Below are 24,650 nucleotides of genomic sequence, written 5' to 3' on the forward strand. Positions count from 1 at the left end.
AGTTAATCTCCTCCAGAGAGTCACAGTCATAACAGGCTGAGTATTCACAAACACGGTCATATCAGAACATTTTCCAATAAAGATAACTTGCCTACCAAATCAGGCCAATGAAACATCTGTGTCTCAGATGCTACTGTAACCAAGGCTAATGTGGAGTCAGCAGAGATAAATGGGAGACAGAACTCGGCCAAAGATTCCAGTGAGGAAGACTCAAGGATGAAGTAAACGACCCCCAAGAGACCCTAATGGACTTAACACGCGTGTGATAATGGGTGGACACATGTGTAAATGATTTCTCAGGAAACTAATGAATATGGAAACTGTTTCTTAGAAATATTACACATAACTAAATATCAGTTGTATATACATCTCTCACCTTACCCTGCAAGGTGCAGACATTTTTGGAGGAGCTGTCCCCTGTGTCCCCAGTGCCATGAATAAAGAACACTGACTTAACAGTACTTAGGGTATTGGGTGAACTTCCTTTATTCCAAATATCATCCAGAATGCGTTTCATTATATGAAATAACAGTGCCTGCCACCTGCATCATCTCTTTCTGTCACCTAAAAGCTCATAAACTTATAATCCAAAGAGAAGACAAACAGTCCTCTAAAGATGGTGTCCTCACAGCAGCCTCAACAACAAAGTATGTGCTAAATAGAGATACTCTTCAAGAACAGAGATTACATCTTCCACCATGACACTAGTGGATAGTTTAAAAGTTGGTATTGTTTTCTATACCTGTACAAACCATGAAAGCAGAGGACTGGAACAATGAGGGGAGAAGGGACATGGTGGGATCTGCTGTCACCAGCAGCACAGGCACATCAAGCCCTCACCAGAAACACCTTTATAGCCAGCTTAGTTTTCCTTCTTTCAACAACAGTCAGCAAGATTTCTGTTTGGCATTTAGCCACTGTAGAGGAAAGAAAAACACCTGTCTTTAACCTTAACTGATGCTGTGGTCTCAATAACTTTTGTCTTGTCTGAGGTCTATAGGAATCAACTCATGAGGAGGAAGCACCTCCATACCCTTCACCCTAAGCTCTCCCCTGAAGAGCTCATGGCCAAGATCCAGTTTCTCTTGCATGCTTGTCTAGAGTCATGACTGATCTGCAGCTATTTTTTGTGCAATGTCACCACAGGTCTGGCTTCAACTTCAGCCACCTCTTTGGTAGCTGGGGAGAGAACTAGCTGGTGGCCCTAAGATGGACAGCCCTGCACAGCAGCCTGGAGGACTCCAGGCCCTCCTTCTCTCTGTCCCTTTCTGCACCTGTTTGGGTGGAGAGATGATGCCACTTGCAGGGAACTGAGCAGCTGGAGGGTAACAGAGACTCCTCAGTCCTCTTGGACACTAGCCACTGTCCTTTAGAGGGGACTCCAGGCTTGGCACAAGGCAGCCTCTCTCTCTGGCAAGCCAATGGCACCCTAGAATGGGCCACTGTCCAACTCCAGCAACTTCAGGTGGTGACCTCACCAACCATCCAGTAGCCAGCAGGCACCCTGCACTGGTCCACAGCTCACCTCCAAGCAGATCCAGATCCTGACACCAAGTACCAAGGTAGAGAAGACCCGAGAGAAGGCAAGTGTCCACACTGAGTGGAAAGTGCAATAAGTGGTCATTGGAACCACTGAGGCTGCCTCCATGTCCCAGAAAACAGAAGCTAGTTGATGAGAGCAGCAGCAGAGATGGTGGGCCAGTGGTGGCTGGGCTCACACCAGCAGTAATGTCCAGTTCATGATGGTCAACCTACCACAAAATGGTGAGAAGCCCACGTAGCTGGATCCACCTGCAGAACAGGAAAAGTCCACGGAATTGGACCCAACTCCAGCAGCGTCGGTGGAGCACTGCACCATCACAACCAGGGTGCCTGCAACAGCATGGGGCCCAAAGTGCTACAGGGCTGCTGGAGGCTCTCAGGGACCCTCCAAACCACTGGCTCCCAGCAAGTGGCACTACTTCTGAAGCCAATGCCAGCCCTCAGTGGTCAAGCCACACCAACAACCAGCAGGCTCATCAAGAAGATCCCCCACCTGTCAAGACTAATAAGCCCTGCTTTCTCATCCCATATCCCATCCCTCATGATGGGAGTAATGTTCTCTGCCCCGAACCCTGTGGAAGAGGAGAGGGGTGATCACCTTCTACCAGCCGTGTCACAGCACCAGGAAGGGCCTTGGAGCCCACTGGAATCCACCAGTGACCATCAGAGATCAGTGGAGAACATCAGAGATCATTGAAGCTTGCTGGGGACCATGGGAGCCCTCCAGAGACTGGGTTGGCTCCTGGGGCTCCAGCGGATTCCCACAGATCTTTTTTTCTTCCCACACAGAAGAAAAAAGCTTCATCTTAGTGGTAGGAATAAAACATGGTAGTGGAACTTTGCTGAGAAAATTGGTTCTACAGAAAAAAAATATCACTGTGAGCTCCTAAGCTCCTCTGGCTTTAAGGTCTTCAACTCCACAGTCAGTAGGGAACAGGCCACGGTGTCAACTATCTTAATACACTTTGGTTTCTAATCAAAAGCACCATTTGCTTTGTTCCTGTGTGGAGCAATGGAGTGGATTGGTGGGGATCCAGCATGGGTTACTGGCGCTCAGGGCTTGCAGCAAACCAAGGAACATGCTAAACTGACAGTCTTGGAGCAGCTCATGGAATTTCTGTTGAGTTTATTTTGTACAGAAGTAAAAACATTGGAGATTTTTTGTTTGGTTTATGGGAGTTTACTTTGGGGTTGTTTGTTTTGTTTTCCTTTTTATCTGCTGCATCATCCCTCTCCCTCTTAGAGAAAAAGAACACCCAAATCATTCCATCGCTTACTCATGTGTTTTCTTGTCCTTCCAGTTCTGTCTTTTTTAACACTTGCTGAGCTTTATTGTGCTCACATACAGAATATGAAACCTCAATCAGCCCTGTGGCAACACGGGCTGCAATGAAATAGCACTCATTCATTCACAGATGAGTTGCTGCTAAATTACAAACAGATCAAGAAGCAGCAAGGTGGGAAAAGGCAGTTCTGAACATACACAGCCAGGAGGGCTGTGGCACTTGGGCAGCTGTTTCCATCCAGGCACATTTCAGAGCAGAATAGCCCCAAGTGAAAACTGCCCTTCTTCAGTGGTTTGAGGAGAAAAAGGGGATCCATTTGTTCACCTTAAAATGCAATTGGCATTCTCAACATTGCATTATTCTTACTGACTAGAGCCTTCAGTCCATTTTCGTTAACTAATGGCACTAAGAGCAGCAGTGATCTCATGGGAGATCTTGAGTATGCATTTGTATTGGTTACAAATTTGACCTAACTCCTATTTGCTTCAGACACCACTGGGAGCAACTGACACAACTTCAATTGGAAGATTGAGCAGGGCCACAAAGATTACCTGAGGGCTGGAGCACCTCTCCTATGAAGACAGACTAAGAGAGTTGGGGCTGTTCAGCCTGGAGAAGAGAAGGCTCCCAGAGGACCCCATAGCAGCCTTCCAGTACCTGAAGGGGGCCTACAGGAAAGTTGGGGGGGGAACCTTTTTCAAGAGCTTGTAGTTAAAGGACAAGAGGTAATGGATCAAACCTAGAAGAGGGGAGATTTAAGCTAGACATCAGGAGGAAGTTCATTAGTCTGAGGGTGGTGAGACACTTCAACAGGTTGCCAAGGAAAGTTGTGGAAGCCCCATCCCTAGAAGTGTTCAAGGTGAGGTTGGAAGGCACTTTGAGCAACCTGATCTAGCAGGAGGTGTCCCTGCCCATGCAGGGGCGTTGGAACTAAAAGATATTTAAGGTCACTTGCAACTCTAGCCATCCTATGATTCTACAATTCCATGATTCTATGAATTGGGCACACTAGATTAGGTCTTGAGACAGACAGGGCCTGACGCATTCCAGATACATCTTTAGTAAACATTGCAATTCACAAGTGTGATTCAACAGAGAAGACTCAGGACATGTTTACAGGAGACAATGGTGTATGTTACTCCTCAGAGAAGAGCATCCAAGTCTGACCTCTGAATTGAAAATAACATTACTGTAGCAATCAAGGGACTGCAGAAAGGCAGAACCATATGCACACAAGCATAAATAGCTCTACAGTTGTTGAAACTGGCCTAAAAGACCTAGCAGAAGGTATTCTATGCCTTGTTAGCTTGCACCTCTCTGTTCCCTGTTCCATCACACACTACACGTTGGCAGAAGCACTTCTTCAGGTTTTTCACTGAGCTGCATGGAGAAAGGCATCACTGATGTACACTGGCAGACAGAAGAATTATGATGAATGATGTTGACTGCCAACCTTTATGGTGTTTTTATACATATATATTTATATAAGGAATTCATGGCACCAAAAACACTATTAGAATTTGGTTGGGCCAAGTCACATGCAATCATGGGTTTCTCTCATAATTTTCTTCAACAGTTCCCAGTTACAGAGTTTGGAATGATCAGGGAATGTTCAAGCAGGCATAAGCTGCAGTAAGAGCCTCAGTCTCTGCTGATCTGTGTTCACATGTGTGTTTTGCACTGCAAAGAGTCCCTGGAACTGGAAGTCCCTGGCTGCTCCTGCACACTTGTTAGTGAAAGGATCTCAGCAAAATGAAGCACACTACAGTAGAACTGCATGTATTCCGGTTCCAGTCACAAAGAGAGCAACCAGTGAATGGCCATGGTGCAATGAAAGAACCACACAAAATGTTGAACAGATGAACCTTCCTTTCACTAGTACCTTTGCCTCTACGCTTCTGCCCATAAAAGGGCCAAGAGCAAAAAAGATGCTGGGGAAAAGTGAGGAGAACAGTAAGTGGAAAAGAGTAGGAAACACAGGATCAGACTGAAAGCATTTTTTTTTTCTCATTTCTGTCTCCAGAAGTAACCAGGTGTAAGAAGATTAAGAGAATGAGATACAAGGTGCATCCTGTACACAGTAAGTCTTCCCTACCATTTATTCTGCCCACTGAGTGGGTCAACAATTTTCTGAGCCGCCAGCTGAACCCAAACTGCAGTGGCTGACTCTGGAATATCTGCCTTCAATTTCTCTAGTCCATCTTCAAACATATTTCTGTTGTTTATCTTGACAACCACTGTGGAAACATAGTGTGTGCAAAGCATCTTTGTGTAAGCCTTCTATCCATTCCTGTCACTATTGCCAGAATTCAGCTGCCTGTAGGTTTCTCTGTAAACCAGGTCAGCTGGTTTTGCTGCAGAAACTGGATGGAGATCAGCATCTCCAGAACATGGCTCTTGTCATCCTCAGGTAAGTAGGATGACTTGTCCTTCAGGGGTACTGCTTGGCTCTCTTAAGTAAGATGAAAGCTCAGACATTTTGCTGCTCCACATTAGGTGAAATGAATTTCAACAAGTGTCACGTGGCAGAATCACCCAGGAGATCCATGACAGAGTGGAAAACTGAGCTTGGGCTTCTCTTTCATCCTCTTTTAGCTCACTGTTAAAGGAGTTATTCATATCTTCACCTATATTCCTAAATAATCCTAAATCTCTGCTTTCATTAGTACAGCCATATCAAATGAAGTTTGTCTACAGCGCAAATGGGTTCTACTGTGGATAATCATAATCTCCTTAATGAGCCAAAACTGTTGTAATCTCATTATGTATTCAGGATGCCAACTCCTGTACTTACCACTACGCCTGTCTTGAAAAGGAGGTAATGGACCGTCTGTGTCACATCTGCAGCATGCATTAGGTTGTGATAAGGATTTTTGTGTTTACTGTAGCCAACCTCCAGAGCTTCCACGAAGGACACCAGGGCAGAAATGGGGATCTAAGGAAAGCAGCACAGAATTTAAAACAAAATAATCACCTTTAATGGCTAGCATTTGGAGGAGAGAGGTCCCAAAGAGCAGTCTGTAATTCACAAGTAAGTAACATGATAAAAAATCTGAAACAGGCACTCGAGAGAAAGTGAATCAAGGTTACTTCCTTAAACTGGCTTTCCCATCCCTAATTACATTATGGATGAATCATTCCCACACATAAACACACACAAGTAAGTAAGCATACTATGAAATGCCATCTGGAAGACACATGCAGTATGAAAAGTAACAGAAAATGCTTGACTGGTTGCCCCTAGAGAAATGTTTCTAATTAGGCCACAAGCGTTTCTCTGTTCCCCTCACAACTAACTGGTATATATCTCTGCTTTACTATTCATATTCAAGATTTTCTAATGAAACACATCATACAGCGAGTCTGAGATACTCTACAAAGAGAAGTATAATTTATCAGACCTCTGGTTTTTCATGGCAAAATACAGCCTGCCCATCCTATGGGTTTCCTATGTATTTCTGACTCCATGAGTAGAACAGTGCACGCTCGAGAAAATGTTCTTCAGGGAATTTCTAGAGAGGAGACTGTGAAGGTGGTGTTAGCTGCAACATATGCAACCTGGGTTCTCCAGTTTCATCTGCTCAAATGTAAAATACTTAAAACTATCCTATTTCCATAGTTAGAGGAGGACTGTAGTTCTCCTCTTGGGGACATTTGAGAGGAGGATGCAGTTCTGACCAGTAACCTTCTTCAAACATTTCTGATCGGGTGCAGGCACCTCCTGAGTAAGTACAGGAGACAGAGACCTGTAAACCTTTTCCAGTCAAAGCAAGTGGGGACCCCCAAGGAGTGGAATACCAATGGAGGAAGGGGCAGCAAGGAATTTGGGAATGTTACTCAAGATCTGAAGAGCAATGTTTCTGCCATCCAAATTTAAGCCTGTTTAAAGTTGGAGGAAAATATACTAACAGTTGTATCTGCAAACCTCTGTAACAATCGTAGAATAGTTTGGCCTGAAAGGGACCTTTAAAGGTCATCTAGTCCAACTCCCCTGCGGGGAGCAGGGACATCTTCAGCTTGATCAGGTTGCTCACAGTCCAGTCCAACTTGAAATTGATTGTTTCCAGGGATGGGGCACCTATCACCTTTCTGGGCTACCTGTTCAAGTGTTTCACCTGTTTGGACTCCCACTTATTTCATGGCGCAGTGTCCGTGAAAACTTTAAAAAGCTCTAAAATTGCATTTTGAATGCAAAAAAGCAGGATAAGGGCGAAGTTCAACAAAACCCAAGACAGAAGAAGAGACCCATGTTTTAACTACTGACCTTGAAACGGTTGATCAGATCATAGCGTGTGAGAAGTTCATAGAAAATGAACTTAAGTGCGTGATCCCCACTGGCATCGTTTAGTGCAAATACATCAAAGGACCACTTGTCTACATTCTGCAAGAGTGGGTAGAAAAGGCAGTTAATACGGTCATCCCCTTCACAATGGTAGTTCAATTTGTATCACTTTACATTTACAAATGGAGAATTACAGTGGTGATGTAACTGTATAACTTTTTTTCTGTTACTTCTTCAATTCCATTTAACCAACACAGAGTCTAATATACTCATCAATATTTTATATCTTTCATTATAAACACATACACTGCTTGTCTAACATGGCAATTCTCCACAGCAGAATTTAATCAGCAAAGGCCGAATCTAAAAGGATAAGAAACCTGGTTTGTTTAGCACCTGAAACACTGGGATGGCTCTATTGTGGCTGATTTTACCCTTCTCTGCCCCCTACCTAGGTGCCATGTCTATGAAATATAATATTAACTTTGAAGGAAACAGGAATAACATAGGTATGCTTCTTAATGATATTAAAACTTCTAGATTTTGCTGTCCCTAAAGAGTTCTTGTTATTTTGTGTTGTGAGCAAAGCATTCCAATATTTCACTTGTGCTTAAAAAGAACAAGATGATACGTTTTTTGCAGTAAAAAACGTACAGGCACTTGGGGTCACATTTTTACCACTTACTTTTCAATCGACCAAAGTAACAACTAACTGGAAGAAGTACCTTGCTAGACCCAAAGAGCAACTCAGTTACTTCTGATTTTAATATTAATCCTGAATTGTGATTATTGCAGCTGAAATTGACCAAAGACAGCATGACCCTGATTTTGCCTATTATTTAAAAAATAAGCAAGTCCATGGGAGCTTTCAGAAATCTACAGAGCAGGAGAAAATCACAGTAATGTGATTAAATGCTATATGAAAACAACCTTTATAACTAATTCCAGTTGAGAAAGTTCCAGTCAGCTGTAAATGATATATTAAAGCTGCTGGGGGGTCAGTCAAGAGACCAAGGAGGAAATGTTCATTTCCCAGCTCATAAAGCTGAGGTATGAGGTATAAAATTTCTCACACAAGGTTGAGTTCAAATCTCAACTCTCAGGGAGGGCCGTGGGAGCTGAGAGCACTCATTATCTAGAAAGACCAAGCTCCTTGATCTCAGAATTGGATGTTCCTGAAACCCTGTGAACCTCCTCCCCTCCTCCTAGCAACAAAGAGGAAAGGTGTAGAAGGCATTCTAGCTAGAAGAATGATACACAAATCAACCATGCAGCTGCACAGGATCAGCTCTCAGTCTCACTTGCCTGCTGAGAACTTTGATGTACTTCCCACAGGGATTTATCCAAATGACTCTACTTAAACTATGTATTAAAGACTGCCATCTGTACACCAAAGTTTACCTTCACTTTCAAAGTCTCTTGCAAGTTACCTCCCATTTTGTTGTGGAGCTTTCACCAAGACAGAAAGAAGACTATATTTCACACATGCATGTGCACAGCTCCTCCCAGTGCAAGAAATAGGGGTTGGCTAGATACACTGTTGAGTACTGTTCTGGATTAGAGTCCATCTAAATATCTGCCATCCTTTTTAGCAATACGAAAAATGCTAAATTAAAATAATCTACTGAGCTCTTAAAGCCCAAACCACTTTTTTGTTTGTTATCATGGTCATGTACCAGGTAAGTACCTGACTCCAAGTCAAATGCAAAGGACAGTGATCTTCAAGCTCCTTGTGGTTGGTCACCCATACATCAGCATAACTACAAGCTAATCCTGACAACCTTGCTACTTGCATACTGTTGATTACACAGAGCTGAGTGTGCTACTTGTGGAAGTACAGTCCATGGAGAGGCTAATTGCTGAGTGAATATCAACAATGCTGAAAATTCAGCTCTCCTTTCACCTACCCTAGTAAATCACCTGCTTCCCAAGCAGTTGATTTTACAAGCTGTGTGGAATCCACACACTTAAAACAGGGTTAAGCTTCTCCAGAGATGATTTGTGGCTCAAGTCACAGTAAAGCAATAATAAATTGTAGCCTTTCAACACTTTCAGTAGGCACTGGAGAGAAAAAACAACCAAGAGAGGGAAAAGTTCCACCTTCAAAACATATTTTGAAGTCCTTAAACAAATTTAGAAAATGGGCAAGAAAAATAATTTGCAAAGCACACAGTCTATTTAAAGTATTTTCCAGGTTTATTAGTATTTTTTTTAATCACTTAGTCAAAGAAGCCAATTATTTTAAGACCTGCATATACATAATAATTTACTTTTGGATCCTATGGCATTGAAAATAATGTCTCAACTGTGCTGAAATTCAATTCACTCTAAGGCAATCTTATCTTGTAGAAACATAAGGGATTTGTTCCTTGATATATTTTTCGTGTGGTTAATGTTGTGCCCTTTCTGCAGATAAAATTTACCAAATTGTGACACTGCAGATTAATACATCCGAATTGCTCTCTTTCGTGAAACAATGGTTAACCACATTGACAAGAAGTTTCACAGTAGAACTACTTAGGTTTTACTATGAGATAAATCCTTGCTCTTGTCAACAGAAGTTTTGCTATTCACAATAATGAAAGTAACATTTTCCCCTGAATGACTAGCAGGAAAAATCCTCTTAACAGAAGCATGAAAGTGCCACAGATGGTTTAGAAGCTTGCAGCAACACCAGTTACACTTCGAAAATTAGTGGGTTTTATGATGTAAAACAAAAAAAAAAAAAGTGAGCAGAGAAGTGATGTCTATACTGGGGAGAGATCTAAAGTGAGGCAGACCTTCCTGGTTGTCTTGTGATGGAGGAGGAAAACCTGTTTCTTCTCCCTAAGGAGAGCAGGTGAAGCAAGGCTTGGGAAACCTTGTGAAGCAAGGCTTGGGAAACCTTGTGCTACACGTATCTCCAGGTCACTGGCCCTGTAGCCTCAGCTGAATGGTCATAAACTGCTCTAATGCCACATATACCCACTATGGTATAACTACTCATAGATGAATATGTCTTATTTCACAGTTCTGTGTCTGTAACACTCAGCCATTGCTTCACTGCTTGGGGGAACCTAGAGATGAAGTGAAACACCACCTCTTCCTAATGTTAATTCTTTTAGCTTTTCAGTCTGTCCTTAAGCTTAGAGACTTGGTTTGTTTAATAAGCCAAAAAGCAGATGCAGTCACATATGTTACCCTGTTTGCTATTACAAACAGAAGTCTATACTGCAGACATTGTAAATGACTGCATGATCTTTGTTCATCACCTGTATGTTAGCTAGCACATAAAATACTCCTGTGACAGCAAGAGCATCAGAAAACACTGAAAAATTAACTTAGAAAGCAGGTAATTACCTAAGCAGATAGTTAATGTGAAGTTCTGTGCTACACTGCTGACAGCAGATCACCACAGTTCAGTGGAGAAATTAATATATTTATTCAAACATGTCTATATGAATGGTATGTATGGCAACTACTCAAATGAGATACAAGGCTAATTGACCTTTTTGTGGCAAAAAGTTTTACATCATCACACCCATGTCATGCAGAAAGTTAGAAAGCTACTGCAGCAGAAAAATCAATGTCCAATAAATAGATACAGAGCAATGCTGTGCAATTGATTTTAAAAATTAACTTCTCATCCACTGAAAAAGTGAAAGAGATTATACACTTAGGAATTGCACTGCTACACTCCATCTGCATTTTTTTGCAGAAGCTGCAGTATTGCTTTATTAAAAACAACCTCATTTTGCCAAGTTGATTCCACAGCTTTGGGTTACTCAGTGCAGACCATGTATTGACCATGGCAGCAAAAAGGAGAGCACAAAGTTGAAAAATAAGCTATTTTTGACTCCACATCACCTCAGTCCTTGTCCTCAGAGGATGACTCTGAAGGGAATGTTGATTATGACAATCCAAAAGCTTAAGAGATGTGTATGGTACAATCCTACACCCTTCTGTACGCTTAAACCATCAGCTCATTTTACAGAGCACACCCAAGCAGTTGAGTAGTTGTAGGGTTTTTTTACTTGGCTTTACTGGATTTATGCAAGCAACAATGTGTACCATCGCTCATTAAAGAGATAGGACTTAGAATTTTAACATTAAGTATTATTTCAAAGACAGAAGACTTCTTCAAAATTACTATCTCTCATTTCTGCAACACCCACTACCAACCTCAAGGCTGTTCAGGCAAAGACAACTTCTCAAAATAGTTTTGGAAAAAAATACATCCTAGAATGCACAGTGGTCAAGCAGGCATTATTTCATTCTGAGGAAAATTGGCTTTTGTTGTTACTGATGTGTTGTAAATTACTCTAGCATAATCAGTTCTCTTTATGACCCTTAATAATTTAAAAACATAGAAAGAGGAGAGGGATTCTGTAAGTTGAGAGTAGCTGATAGGTCTTGGATTGCCTTGTTACTGCTGAGGTACCTCTTCATATGTTACCTCATAGCTTTCTATTTGGTGTGGTTCTAAAAGAACAAAGACTTTAGATCTCATCTGTAGGAGTGAAGCAAACACTTGTCAACATGCAGGTGGAAAAAAGTGTTGACAGCTGCTTTGATCCTGTACATGAAAGACATGTTTGATCATTCTTTCATTCAACGGGCCTTCTGCAATTCCTCCACATCTTTTAATGAGTTGTACTACCCAAACCAAAAAGCATTCACTACCCAAACTGTAGGTCTTTCCACTGTGGAGAAGAGCAGGATTGCTTTCTGAGCTTTACAAATAATGTCCCTCTGCATTGCCCCACTGTATCACCTTTTTTCACCATTGTATGGCATGGTTGAAGCACATGCAACATGTAATCTGCAAAGCTGATTTGTAGGCAGTCAGTCGCTAACTTCTGTTTGTAGTCTTGATAGTTCCTGCCTAAGATTCTTACCTTGCAATTGCCCCATGGATAGAAACCTTTTTTTCAGACTACTTCTGACTAATCAGTTTTCCTCTGAAGCCTCCAAAACTCATAAAAGGGCCATTTTTCCTAAACTGATTGTCACCTTGAAGACATGAAGCTGAACAATGTAGGAAATTCCCTTCTCTCATGGCAACTGATCCTTTTCTTTCTCCACCTTTCCCCATCTGTGTTTTCTTTCTTCCCTGTGGGAGGTTGTGATTGATTCCAGCCTGTTACTAAGTCCTCAGTTAAACCACCATCATCTAGAACAGAACTGCAACCTTCACAACCTGAAAATGGCCACAGCCCCTTGAACTCTATTCTTTCTTTTCCTGAAAGGATATTTTTTAGGCCAGTAAATTATTCATGTAGATGAACTAAATTAAATGCCAGAGAGAAGGAAAGGGAAAGTACTAAGAACCCCTTACCAAGTAATATATCAACGTGTTACCTTGATGCTTTGTACAGACATCACCCCCCACACCTTTTATTAGGATTACCTTTAGCACTCCAATGACAGCTGGTGGGTAGCTCAAACCAACCATATTTGAAGTCCGTCTGTACATCCTATCAAGATAAAATAGACAAGGCAATATGTAAATAGAATTAAACAAAACAAACCAATCAAACAAACAAAAACCATGAGATAACAGACCATTACAGGAGACCTTATTTAGCTCAGGAAATCCTAACCGCAATTTGGGATTTTTCTTCCTTTTTGTTTCTAATTTGCACAATATTCTCTAGACCATTCTTACTGTATAGCCTAACTTGGGACTACACACCCTCTAGTATATCATAGCTTGGCTACATGGCAAGACATAGAAACTGCCAATATGAAGTCTTCATCAAAGGGAAAGGCAACACTCAGGGAAACAAGATTATCCCCATTTTCCACTGCAGATGACCATAATGGCCTTTCAGTTCCTGTAGTTCTTGCTGGTCTACATGGAAGCTAATTCTGAAATCATTGGTTGCATGTAATGAATCAGTTCCAGTTTGGTACAGCTGTTACTTCTCTCTCTCTTTTCTTTTAAAGATATAAATACTTCTGGGTGTTTGACGTGTGTGTGTGTGTGTGTGTTTGAGGGAGAGAGAAAGAATAAGGCAATAATCAACACCTGCAACAAAGCACTGAAGTATGTACCAGATTTTAAACATGTTTTCAGACCACACTGTGTTTAACAGGCTTGGTGAATGCAGAAATACTTGTCATAGCTAAAACACCTTTCTGCAGGTCAGTCTTTTTTGCACTTAAGCAATGTAGGAGTAAAAGGAGATGATGGAAAGTTCTCTTTTCCCATCTGAACTGATTATGTGTGAAGTCTTCCTTTAATTCTGTTTTCCTTTGTCCTGTTCTGCACTCTGACCAGAAAAGGGTCAGCCCCCTTTGGAAATCACCCATTACCCAAACTACAAAATTCATTATTCCCCTCCTCTCTCCTGTCAGAAGCTCCATAACCTTCCCTTAAGGGACAATTCAGGCAGAGTCCCTCTCCCTTAGCTCAGGAGAGCCACAGCTCTCCTCTGATGCCATATCATATCTAAACACTTCCTCCTTTGGGCCACAGGGATTCAGATCAGACATGTCAGAGGAGGTTTCTCTGTGTCTGTGTGGCATGTGGTCCACTGCCTGATACACCCAACTTCCTGAACGAAGGGCTGATAGACTGTCACTGTGATTCTGATGAGCTGTGAAAGATGCTCTTCTCTTCCATTCCTGACTTGAGTTTTGCTGTAGGGACCTTGAACCTGCTGCCTTTCACGCTGCCTAAAGTCTGCTGACAGTTTCACATTCACCAGCCCTCAAAGGTTGAAGGAAGGATGTCAGCAAAGAGTTGTTACTCAGTAAGATTGGAAGTGAGTCCAACTTGAAATTACTATATATTTTACAGAGTACAGAAAATAAAACTGGTTTTAGCAGTAGGTTCTGATGCAAATCAAAACAGAGAGGGCTGAGAGGACTCAATGGTTTTTTTAAAATCCTCTCTGAGCTCCCAAGTTTTCACATCAGTTTTGGTGTATAGCTCATTCCAGTAATACAGGATCTTCTTGTTTCTTAGGAGTCCATCATAAGAAGTGCTAGAGCATAGAGGTAAACAGAAGCAAGGGAGGGCTTGGTCTGGTCTGTCTGAATTTTAAAAGCTGTCACTGTTCACCAAGGGCAATACAGAGGTGCACAGTCTCTGTCAAAATCATTCCAACTGTGCTACTACATCTGTATTATGTTAAGAATAGATCGGTGTGTGCTGTTTCAGGTTGCAGTCTATTAATCCCAGGTTTTGAGATACTATCCAGATCTATGTAGAAACATCATTAAAAGCATATTAAAGTATTCTTCATTGAATAGAGGTAATCTCAGAGTTCTCCAAATTCTTCTGGCCTAAGTACTCTCCTTCATCTCCTGTCATTGAGTCATCACATACTACAGGTGAAATCAGCAGTACCTGGACTGGAGTAATTCCATGATCCTTTACCTTTCCACAAATATCCCAGCTTGTACTGCATGGACGATACTCCTGAACCGGGGTTTTTCCTCTGTCCTTTTGAGCATCATCCCCATTTGCCGTGTGAAGGTAGAAGCCAACCAGTCCCGGACCTCTGAGGGCACAGAGTCGGACTGGATGTCACTGAGCTCATCTTCTGTGTCCAGTAAACGCCTAGAAGTGGGAGGAAAAAGATGGGTAAACAGACTCCCCTGGAGAGCATTGAAATATTATTCACAAAAAAGGAGATTCACACATATTCTAATTCAAACACTTGTTAAACGTCTTTTGTTTGTCACTTCTAATGGAACCCAACTGTATAAGTCTTCATCAGATTGTTTATTCTCTTGTATAGTTAAATGTCAGATTTTTAAACTCATTACTAGGTCAAAAAACAAGAATTATCAGCCTCCTGAGGCATAACGACATAATCATCCACCAACTTCTCTTCAGTATGTCAATATTCCTGAACTTTACGCCCTTCAGGGTGAATTTACAGTCATGTCTAGCTTCCAAGTTAGTGTCATACCACCTTCTTTCCCGTTCTGGTCATCTGTGGTGCCTCTGCAAGTGCTTTTAGCACTGGGAAAATGCCATATAACAGAGAGGGGAACTCCTCTGCAATGCCTTACCACTCCACCTCTATCATGACCTCGAGAAAAAATCTTTTCAAAGACTTGATACAAGCGAAAATAGTTAACACTACTTGAAAGGAACAGAGGAGTAGGAATTGAGAAACTTTAAAAAAAAGTGGGACACAATTATTCTGAAATCAAGTATCCAAGAGAATATATGTTAAATTTATTACTGCTTTTGATCTTCTTCCCTGCCCCAGGAAAATTCAAGAATCTTTTAGACCAAGGACAGAAGATCTGCTCTACACAGAATATAATGATTAAATGTATATTGTCTGTGAGTAATAACTCTTGGCTAAAACAACCTTCCCAACGGAAGTGTAATTTTGTGTCATTGGTACTAGATGTAGGAAAAGTGCTGATGTCTGTAGTTAACTCACCTGGTTTCATCAATGTATACTGACTCAAGAACAGTCGCAGCATATTCTAAATTCTTCTTTAGGTCTACAACTGAAGCTTCCCCTCTCTCTAACTGCTTTACCAGAGACCGCAATCTAGAGAAAAGGCAAAGAGAAATCTGATCAGTACAAAGGGAAATAGGATTGAGAGTGAGCATCTCTTCAAAACTGGATCCAGCATGAGACCTAAGACTCATGATTGGCAGGTAAAAACTTCTGGAAGTCTACAAGAAATCGACAAAAATCACTTTTCAAAGGTCAGTAACAATGATGGAAGCAAATACCATGTCATGTTTAGGCTCAAATAAGTCAGCAAATTATGTGTGTCCCCCTACTCATACTGAAATAAGTTGAAATAGAAAACACCTGGAATTTAACACAGGAACTAAGAGAGGGCAATTTCACTCCAGTCATAAGAAATTAAGTAACATCTTGAGTAGTATCTGTTGAACAATGTCAGAGATTTATGATGATTGGTGTACACATATGGAAAATTGTATTAGAGTATACTTAGAAATACTACTGCAGAAATGCTATATGAGGTTAGGAAATGCTGTGATTTTCATTAGATCAAGAAGTCACCCTTAGACTATTACGTCTATATTAAATGAAACTCATGGAAGGTTTTTTTTATCAGTCTCTAATTATTGTGGAGGGGGAAACAGACTTTCTGTAAACAAAAATTTGTGAAGAGAATGTCTTCTGTGTCAAAGACAATTTATATATATTTATGGAATTTTCCTTAATCTTTTCATCTCCTTCACTCTACTTTCTGTGGCAAATTAGAACAACAGAAAAGAGAAGAAAGAGAAGAAAATACAGAAGTAAAGAGTAAAATCTAAATATTTTAAACAATCCAAGAATACACATGCTTACAATTAGAAGAAGAAAATTATCATTCCTGTCAAAGGACAATGGGATAAAAAACTCAACATGTTAAATATTTTTGTGAATGTCTTAGTCCTTGTTAAACTGCAGTTTAAAAAAAACCATTCAAATACACTTAACAGTGTAGGTTGTTAATTTGTCTTGTTCAAGATGCAAAAATGTAGAGGAATAGTCATGTCATCAACAATTTGTCTTCTATTTAGGAGATTACTCATTCTCAACTTTCTCTATACTCCATGGAGAAAAAGCACCTTTTCCACAAGGTAATTCAGAGCTAGAGCCCAACAGAGGTGCCTGCTCTCACTGTAGTGGGAGCCCAACCTCCTACGGTAGATGTGCAAAAAGTTCTCAAAGTGAGTATCTGCTATCCCTTGCTAGCACAATGCCCCTGTAATGTCTGTGCTTTTAGGAGAAATCAGCCCTCCATGGGACTGCATTTCATGACAGAGGTGAGGAGCAGTCAGTCTGCCTGTGTGCGCTGCACCAACAGCTCTTTCCAGACGGGTTTCCTTCCCCTTCCTTTCTCCACATACATAGTGAGGCTGTGGAGAACAACAACAAAAAATATCAGTCATTCCTCTGGCTAGGCCACATAAATGCCACTCCTGCTGACAGTGGTACTTCTGACACAAGGCTACATATTTAGCTTTACAATAATCTTGAGCAAGAGGTGGACCCTCCATCTGCAGGACAATTAACTCATCCATTTGTTGCAAGTCAAAAAACAAATGTATTGTTTAATACTTCGTTCCTGATGTGAGAACTGAGGTGGGAAGGTGAGTGATGTACAAATACACTGAACACAACTCTTCTCATCTTTGTAAGCCAGGTGAAGAGCATTCAACTATGCCAGCAAGTTTTCCTCCAGCTCAGGATCCCATGCTCAGGGAATCCATGGAGCAACTTGAGCCCCATGGAAAAAGAAACATGGCTCCTTGCTCCCATACCCCTTTCTCTGTAACTGCATCACTAGGTGTAAGCAACAACACATTGTGTTTGATGAGCAGCACTAGGAAAGGTGCTTCCAGCCTCAGGCAGCACACATGGAAAATTAATTCAACTCCACCCTAGAGCCAAACCATTGGTCCATCCTACCTATTCCCAGCTTTTCTTGCCAGTACAAGAGGGGAAAGAGGGAAGAAGATAAAAAATAAACAAAACACCTTTCACGTCCAATCAGTAAGTATTGGTTTATATTCCTTCCCTTCCTTCGTCCTGTGTATGGGTAGTCCAGAGTTCTGACCTCTTCACTAGTTACCAGAAACATTTTTTGTACAATAGCCAGAGGAGTCAATACTGCAGGAGGAACATTATATTTGGCTTTTCCTGACTTTTATTTCCTTGATTTAAGTACTCAACAGCTCTATGCCACAAGTCATTCAAAATTCATGTTCAATAATAGCACAGTGAGTAACAGTGGCACCAACATTCATCATCAAAGAAGATTATGCAGAGTACTGTGTGCATCAATCATTTGGAAAAACAGAAGTACAGTTGTTTTAAGAAAACCTTGTCACACCATCTGCTGCTCTGGTGAAAAAAAATAAATTAAAAAAAAATATTGCATTGTCTTTGTCTTACCATCCATTATCTACAACTATTTCTCATTCATTGAGTCACAGCAGCTGCTGCCAGCTACCTTTACTAATGAGACCAGAGATAGTTTGTCTTTAATGCATTCTGTGTATCTCTACATTTTTTAAATAATCCTAAATGCAATCATAAAGTTAAGGCCAGCCTGTCTCACTGAAGGGCATCCAGGAAAATTTATTAGCTGAAAAATTCTGTTTCAGGGTGGCTGAAGTGATTCCAGAATTCAATAAAATTCACTGAATCATTTTAACTGGTATAAAAAAATTACCACGAACTTTTGACGTGTTTTATTTTTCAGAGCTTTTATTAAAGCAATGGAAGCAGAGGGCAAGATGCTGACTTCCTATCTTTACCCCATAGACTAGTCACTGCCACAAATGAGTAGGGTTCAGTCATATGTGCTGTTTCCCAGGAAAATGCTGAGCCTGTCAGGCTACTGAATAAAAGAAACATAGCGAAGTAATTCTCATAATCAATTCAAGGAATCCAGTTCATCACTTACTTGGCTTTTACTGTAACTGTTTTGTATGAACAAGACTTTTTTTTTTTCAAACAAAACATGATTTGTTTTGTTCTGTTTCAAAAAGTTCATTATAGACTGATCCAAACCTACGTTTACATACTTTTTTTTCTTTTCCTTTTCTTTCAAGTTCAGAACTAAAAATTTGCCCAGATCTATTGGCCCTAGTTCCATTGAAGCCCATGGAGCTAGTTGTAGGAGAAGCAGATAGTTCCTGCACAGAAGGAGATCCCAGAGCAGAAGAGAGATATTAACCATTTTAATATTAAGCAGTCTTAAGACCACATATGGCACATGGCACAAGTGAGCGAGGCTGGAGGTCAGCTGAAAGTTTCTCTGATCACAGCCATCAGCACAACAGTTACAAAGAACTGGTTAGTCACACAATATTAGCTCTAAATCTAGTTTTTTAATTATATTATGATACAGCTAATGCCTTTCTTAATGAGATTTCCAAGGGAAGCTATTCCTCCAGTCTGCAAATTCTCTGTGAACATGTGCCAAATATTATTGAAAAATCTGAGAGCCTTTGTTCTAGTCATTTATTTCACATTTTAGTCCTTGGAATAATCCATTAATTGTCCAAAGGAAAAGCCTGGTCTTCAGCAATACTATGCATTTTAACTTTCTCTGATCCCACAGAGAGCTCAAGTAGGTGTAAAATCTTGGGGAAGAGCCAATTTCAGAATACAGCCTCCTGCACTGGCCTTTCAAGGAAAATATCTGTGTGCACCCACCATAAAACCTCCTGAGAGTATCTGCAAATAATCCCACTGAATTCAGCAGAGCAATACATGTAAAGCAGGCGGGTTGAGTCCTCAGTGAAGGTGACAGATTATCCAAAGTGTATGCTGTTCCACAGCCCTGCTCCTGCTCATTTTGCTGTTTCCCTTAAGTACCAGCTAGCATAAGATTCAGAGAGATAGAAAACAAATTACTAGAAACTGGGCAATTGAACTAAGTCCATGAAAATTACACAGCTCAAAGACCCAAAGCCTCTCTAGATCCAAACTGAGTCAAAGGGAAAAGGGAAGCTGTTTTCAGCATGTTCTTGAAATGTAAAATTTCTTAGTAACTGCCTCAAGCATTCTCCTCTCTGTTATAAATAAAACAGTATCTTTGTACAAATATTTATCTCCTTAGCTAGAGGGCTTGATTTTATGCTGTTAACTTTTTTAAAAAACAGCATTACATATTATTGCAGAGAAGATTAACATCACTGCAGTCTGAATACCAGTCAGCTTCAATTAACATGCAAAGCACACAGGTTGTCTGAATACTTGGGGCAAGTTCCTTCACCCAGTGTAAAGTCTGCAAAGCTGCATGGCTAGTATCTACATTTATTTTCACATCTTTATGACTGTGACTCACCATATGTTTTCAAGAGCACGACTCAATCTTTTACCCTGAGAAACATTTTCATATCATTGGGCTGGCTGAGGAAAAAAATATTTTGAATGCACATTTTAAAAAATACTAATTAAAAAAAAATAAACAATTAATGTCATTAAGTATTACCAAGGATGGAATATTTATCCTTGTTTATTCTCGATATTTATGGCTAAGCAGTTTGATAGTGACAACAGAAGCTGATTAATGTGTTGTTTCAACCATGACAGCCTACTACCTGACAGGGGAGGTTTGCAGAAAGCTGAGAGATTTTTTATTATAGCTGGGAAAAGAGGACAAGCTATTGAACACAGCACTGCTAGAGCTGGTTAAGCACTCTCTTGAGACAATGTTCTTTCATCAAGTGTCACCAATTCTTTGAGACCAAAAGCTATTCACAAGCCTCACTAAGTCTGATACAAGTTTCATTAAGAAAGCCTGCAGTGGAATTTCTTATCCAACTAAGCCCTGTCCACATAGTGAAGGCCCTCACTAGAGAGCAGAAGCCTGAGCTGAAGTGTTTTCTACTTGGTTCCTTTTAATACACTGAAATGGAAGATCCTTGTTGATTGACTTGGGGACTCATCTTTGACAGGTCAATCCTGAAGAATAGCTCGGTGGGAGTACCCTAGACCAGAAAATCCTCATGAGTGGATTATTTGCCTTGGTTGTGAGTTCAATAGTTTGCTACAGATATAAATTGGAAGAAATTATTCAAAGTTTCCTGTCTCCCATCTGAGGAGGAGGAGCAGAAGGCAGATGTGGTCCTCACCAGATTAAAAAAAAAAAAAGCCTTTTGATTTATCACTCTGCAAAATATGAAAATGTTCTGAAAACTTCAAGAGGTCTGAGGACCATTCAAACGTGTCCTGCTCTCACTGTCACACAGCAAGCTAACATGAGTTACTTGGCTTCCTGCTGTAATAACCCCAGAAAAGAGGCGTCATTCTTAACTTCCTGTCATAGGCGTATGTTGTTTGTACACACAAATAGAGAAAACATTTTCATAACACTAAATCACTCTGCAGCTATAGCTATAAATGAGGAAGTCCCTTCTCAATTCTTTTGTGAGAGTTTTACTCATGTACCAGGTTTTACTCATGTACCAAGCACATATGGTACTAGGAAATTCTGTACAGAGAAAAAAATTTCATGGATGCCTGACAAAAATCAGTGTATGTAGCAATAAAACATCAGGTTTCATATATTGAATGTTGGCTTTCTATCCCAGCAGAGATTCCGTTTGTGCTGTTCCTTAAGTTTCCAAATCTTTGGAATAAACTTTCAAAATGAAAATTTAAGTTTCCTTAAGCATACAATAACCCATTGCATTCAGTGTAATTCTGGCACTGCACTCCATGACCAAACATTCTGACAGTTCCCTGTAAACATAAAGGATCCTGTAACACATTCTGTAACAAATCAGGTTTGCTCTCTCAGTGTCTCTTATGCTTGTGAATTAACTTTGTGCTGTTCAGTTATTTTCTTCAGTCTCAACTGTCACCAGCTTTCAATGGAAGTGGTGATACTTGTAAAATATGTTGTAGTTGGATAATGATAAAGAATGCAAGCTGCTACATTTATACAAGAAACCATTTCTAATATTATTGCCATGATTAATGCTTAGATACAGATAGCTTTTCTGAAAATATCGTCAGTATTTACTTCACTATGGGAGACTCTATTCATGATCCTGTTCATCACAGAGGCTCCCAAGCAAAATCTGGAGGGCGATGAGATTGATCCCAGTTACACTAAGGTCCTCCATGAGTCTTCTACAGACAAAAATAATGCCATTACAATTAGCCACTGATGAGGAACACTTTCAGCTTCAGCAAATCATCACTCTGACTCTGGGGGCATGAATAAGAGGAACCTTCTGCTGTTAGTCTGTGTTTATATGGCTTTTGTTAGTCAAATTACCCTTATATAATGAAAACCCAAGATAATTATTCCAAAGACAGCTCTTTGTGATAACATTCTTTTAACAGCCAGCTCAAATTGATTAAAAAACAATAAATCAAAATAAATACATAAATGTAACCCCAAGCTTTAGAAAATAACAAAGTAATGATCAGAGGTAGACCTGATTGCATAAATGCCAGCTTCAGTTTACAGAGAAAAAGACCAAGGGTCGGCTCTGTAGGCTGGACAAGCATCTGCAGAACTGAAAGACAAAATCCTGCCTTCTGATCTACATTACATTCCTTACCCCTTTCTGGAAAACCACTTTAATGACTGGTAGGGAATTCAGTAATAAGTTTGAGAAACAGATGTTTACTGTGCAGTCAACTATATTTCTACACAAAAATTGCTACACAGAAATAGATTTGCAACAGCTACCTCACTATATTGCACAAGCTCAATACATCTGATAATCTGAGGACATATCAGAGTTAGAGAGCATGTGCAGACCAGCCAAGCTGTGAACACTTAGAAGGTCTGTCACATGCCCCAGGAGGGTATCTGACTACCTGCTAGGGTGTAAAGAAACTGCAAAGCAAATGCACAGGATATTTAACACTGCTCAAAAAGTACCCAGAGCAGACAGCATGCCGTTATGCAGCATAATGCACATGTGCAGTAGTTCCAGTCAGGATGGATGCCTTCACTGTTTATACAGCAGATCTTTTGATGCTCCACTCAAATGGTGGATTGGTGGGAGGGGTACAGCACACACAGAAAGTAACCCCGGAGTTCACTGTGCCTTTTCACAGCAGTCAGCAGGTATGATTCATCCCACCATCTGCCACATCTTAGTCTCAGGCTCAGCGTATACAGCGTGTGTGAACCACTGAGGAAAAGACCCAGCCTAGAAAGCTAGCTCCAGCAGTAATCCTCAAAAACATAACCAAAAATAGCATAACAAACTCAATGGGTTTGTATTAGACTAGATAATTATTTACTGTCACTGCTTTTGTATAGAAAAATGCAAGTGACAACATCCAGAAGAACAAAATAAAAAAATTGTTTGCATGGAGCAATCATTGAAGTACAGAGCGCTGCTATGCTGGCATTTTTCATCAGAAGAAATTACAGGCAATTTCCCAAGTAATTGTTTTGCCTTCCTCATGTTTCCTGAAATATCCGTCTTCCTTTGAATAATTAAAAAAAAAAAAAAAAAAGAACAGAATCATTCTGGTTGGAAAAGACCTTTAGGATCATTGAGTATTACTGAAGTAACCAAAAAATTTTGCATTATTAGGAGCATGAAAATGCAACAATGATAAAAGTTCAGTGGCCTTGGCAGGATGGGAAATGGCTTGTTTCAACTGACCTTAAGTCAAATAAGCTTTTGATCCCATCAGCCAACTATAAGTGAAATCATACATAGTTTATATTTCCACTTCACTGACATAAATTCTTTCATGCCTGTTACAGGAAGGGAAGTCCTGTGCCAAAACATCAGCAAACTTTGGCTTACTGGATGATTTTCAGTAAAACAACAGCCTAAGCAATTAGTCAGCACCAAGTCCTTTGAATTACCCTGGTCTCCACCTCATGCTACTGAAAAGTTCTAAAGGGGTTATTGTCTTCTGATGTGCAAACACCCTCCTCATTCCTGGGTTCTGAACTTTGAGAACCGAAACAAAAAATACAAGCAGTAAAAAGCCTGAATGTGGGCAAAATTTTGATGCCAGAGACTTTGGTGATGAGGTCATTGGAAGTTGTGGTCATGGGTCATTTTACATTCAAGTCAACCACCTCACTTAGCAGTAACCTTTGATACTTTGATAGAGATCAAGACACACAGATGCTCATGGAAGCTGATGGAGATAGATAGCCAGGATTAATCACTTCCAAAAGGTGCCTGTCACATAATTCCTCAGGAAAGGGTGGTCTGCCTTTTCTACACACCTTTCTTCCCCCACTAATGCCAGAAATGATCTAAAAGTTAAGCTTAGGCAGTCACCATGGTTTCAGACACCTAGGACGAGGTGAGATGCCTCTTCCTACTGAATAAATTGAGAGATGAACGAGGGTAAATTTCAGATGCGGGAAACAAAGAAAGTTTGCTATATTTTGTTTTCACAATTAGCCATCTTCTAAATGGTGTTTCCCAAAGTAAGCTTTCCTTTCGGCAGACTACTTTTTGGAATACTAGCGTGGATTAGATTTTGGGAAAACCACAGGATCACTGAATTTGATGAATGAGATCCAAAGACAGCAAATGAAGTCTCTCAGAATTAAGCCTTTTCAAATCACTGGCACCTTTTATACAAAGTGACCTCAGTTATAACATGTCAGCCACAAATCCAAAATTTTCTCATTTGCATCTTTACGTACCTGAAACAAACCATCTAAGCTTGCATTTGAGGCAACTAACACACACTGTCGGTTTAGAGTTGATGCATCCAATGACACATTCCCCTTTGTTTTATATAGATGGAATTTTTTCTTTTAAACCACAATTATCACATTTCTGGGTCTTTGAACAAGGTTGTTCTCCCAAATGATGCTAGCAGACTGCTTTGTGCAGATTTTAATGTCAGACCTCCATGCTGCCTCTTTACTTAACGGTCATTACAGAGATTAGGGAGAAGTTAAACATATATTTTCAAAATATTTCATTGTAACCTTAGTTCGCCCCCATCTGTTATCATTTAAATATCCATGAGCAGAAATTAAGTCATTCTTTCCAGTTCCTAAAATGAATTACATTTCAGAGCAGCTTTTAGGAACTCACAGGATAGTTAGGCAAGTGCAGATCACAGCCCACGTGCAGTGTCAAGTTTCAGCAG

The 24,650-nt window shown here is 40.4% G+C and overlaps 1 protein-coding gene across 1 annotated transcript in view; it reads right to left on the bottom strand.

Moving 5' to 3' along the window:
- PDE1C (phosphodiesterase 1C, calmodulin-dependent 70kDa) overlaps positions 1–24,650 on the bottom strand; it is a gene marked incomplete at its 3' end in the record, with an annotated part of 292,309 nt that overhangs the window by 32,155 nt on the left and 235,504 nt on the right. Inside the window, exons 4-8 of the mRNA XM_009998092.1 lie at positions 15,501–15,614; positions 14,477–14,659; positions 12,500–12,566; positions 7,093–7,209; positions 5,623–5,763 (exon numbers count right to left, since the gene is read on the bottom strand). Coding sequence (XP_009996394.1) covers positions 5,623–5,763; positions 7,093–7,209; positions 12,500–12,566; positions 14,477–14,659; positions 15,501–15,614 — 622 coding nt within the window. The remainder of the gene's footprint in view (positions 1–5,622; positions 5,764–7,092; positions 7,210–12,499; positions 12,567–14,476; positions 14,660–15,500; positions 15,615–24,650) is intronic.

The sequence above is a fragment of the Chaetura pelagica genome, unplaced genomic scaffold, assembly GCF_000747805.2.
Source record: "Chaetura pelagica isolate M959 unplaced genomic scaffold, ChaPel_1.0 scaffold485, whole genome shotgun sequence".
NCBI lineage: Eukaryota > Metazoa > Chordata > Aves > Apodiformes > Apodidae > Chaetura > Chaetura pelagica.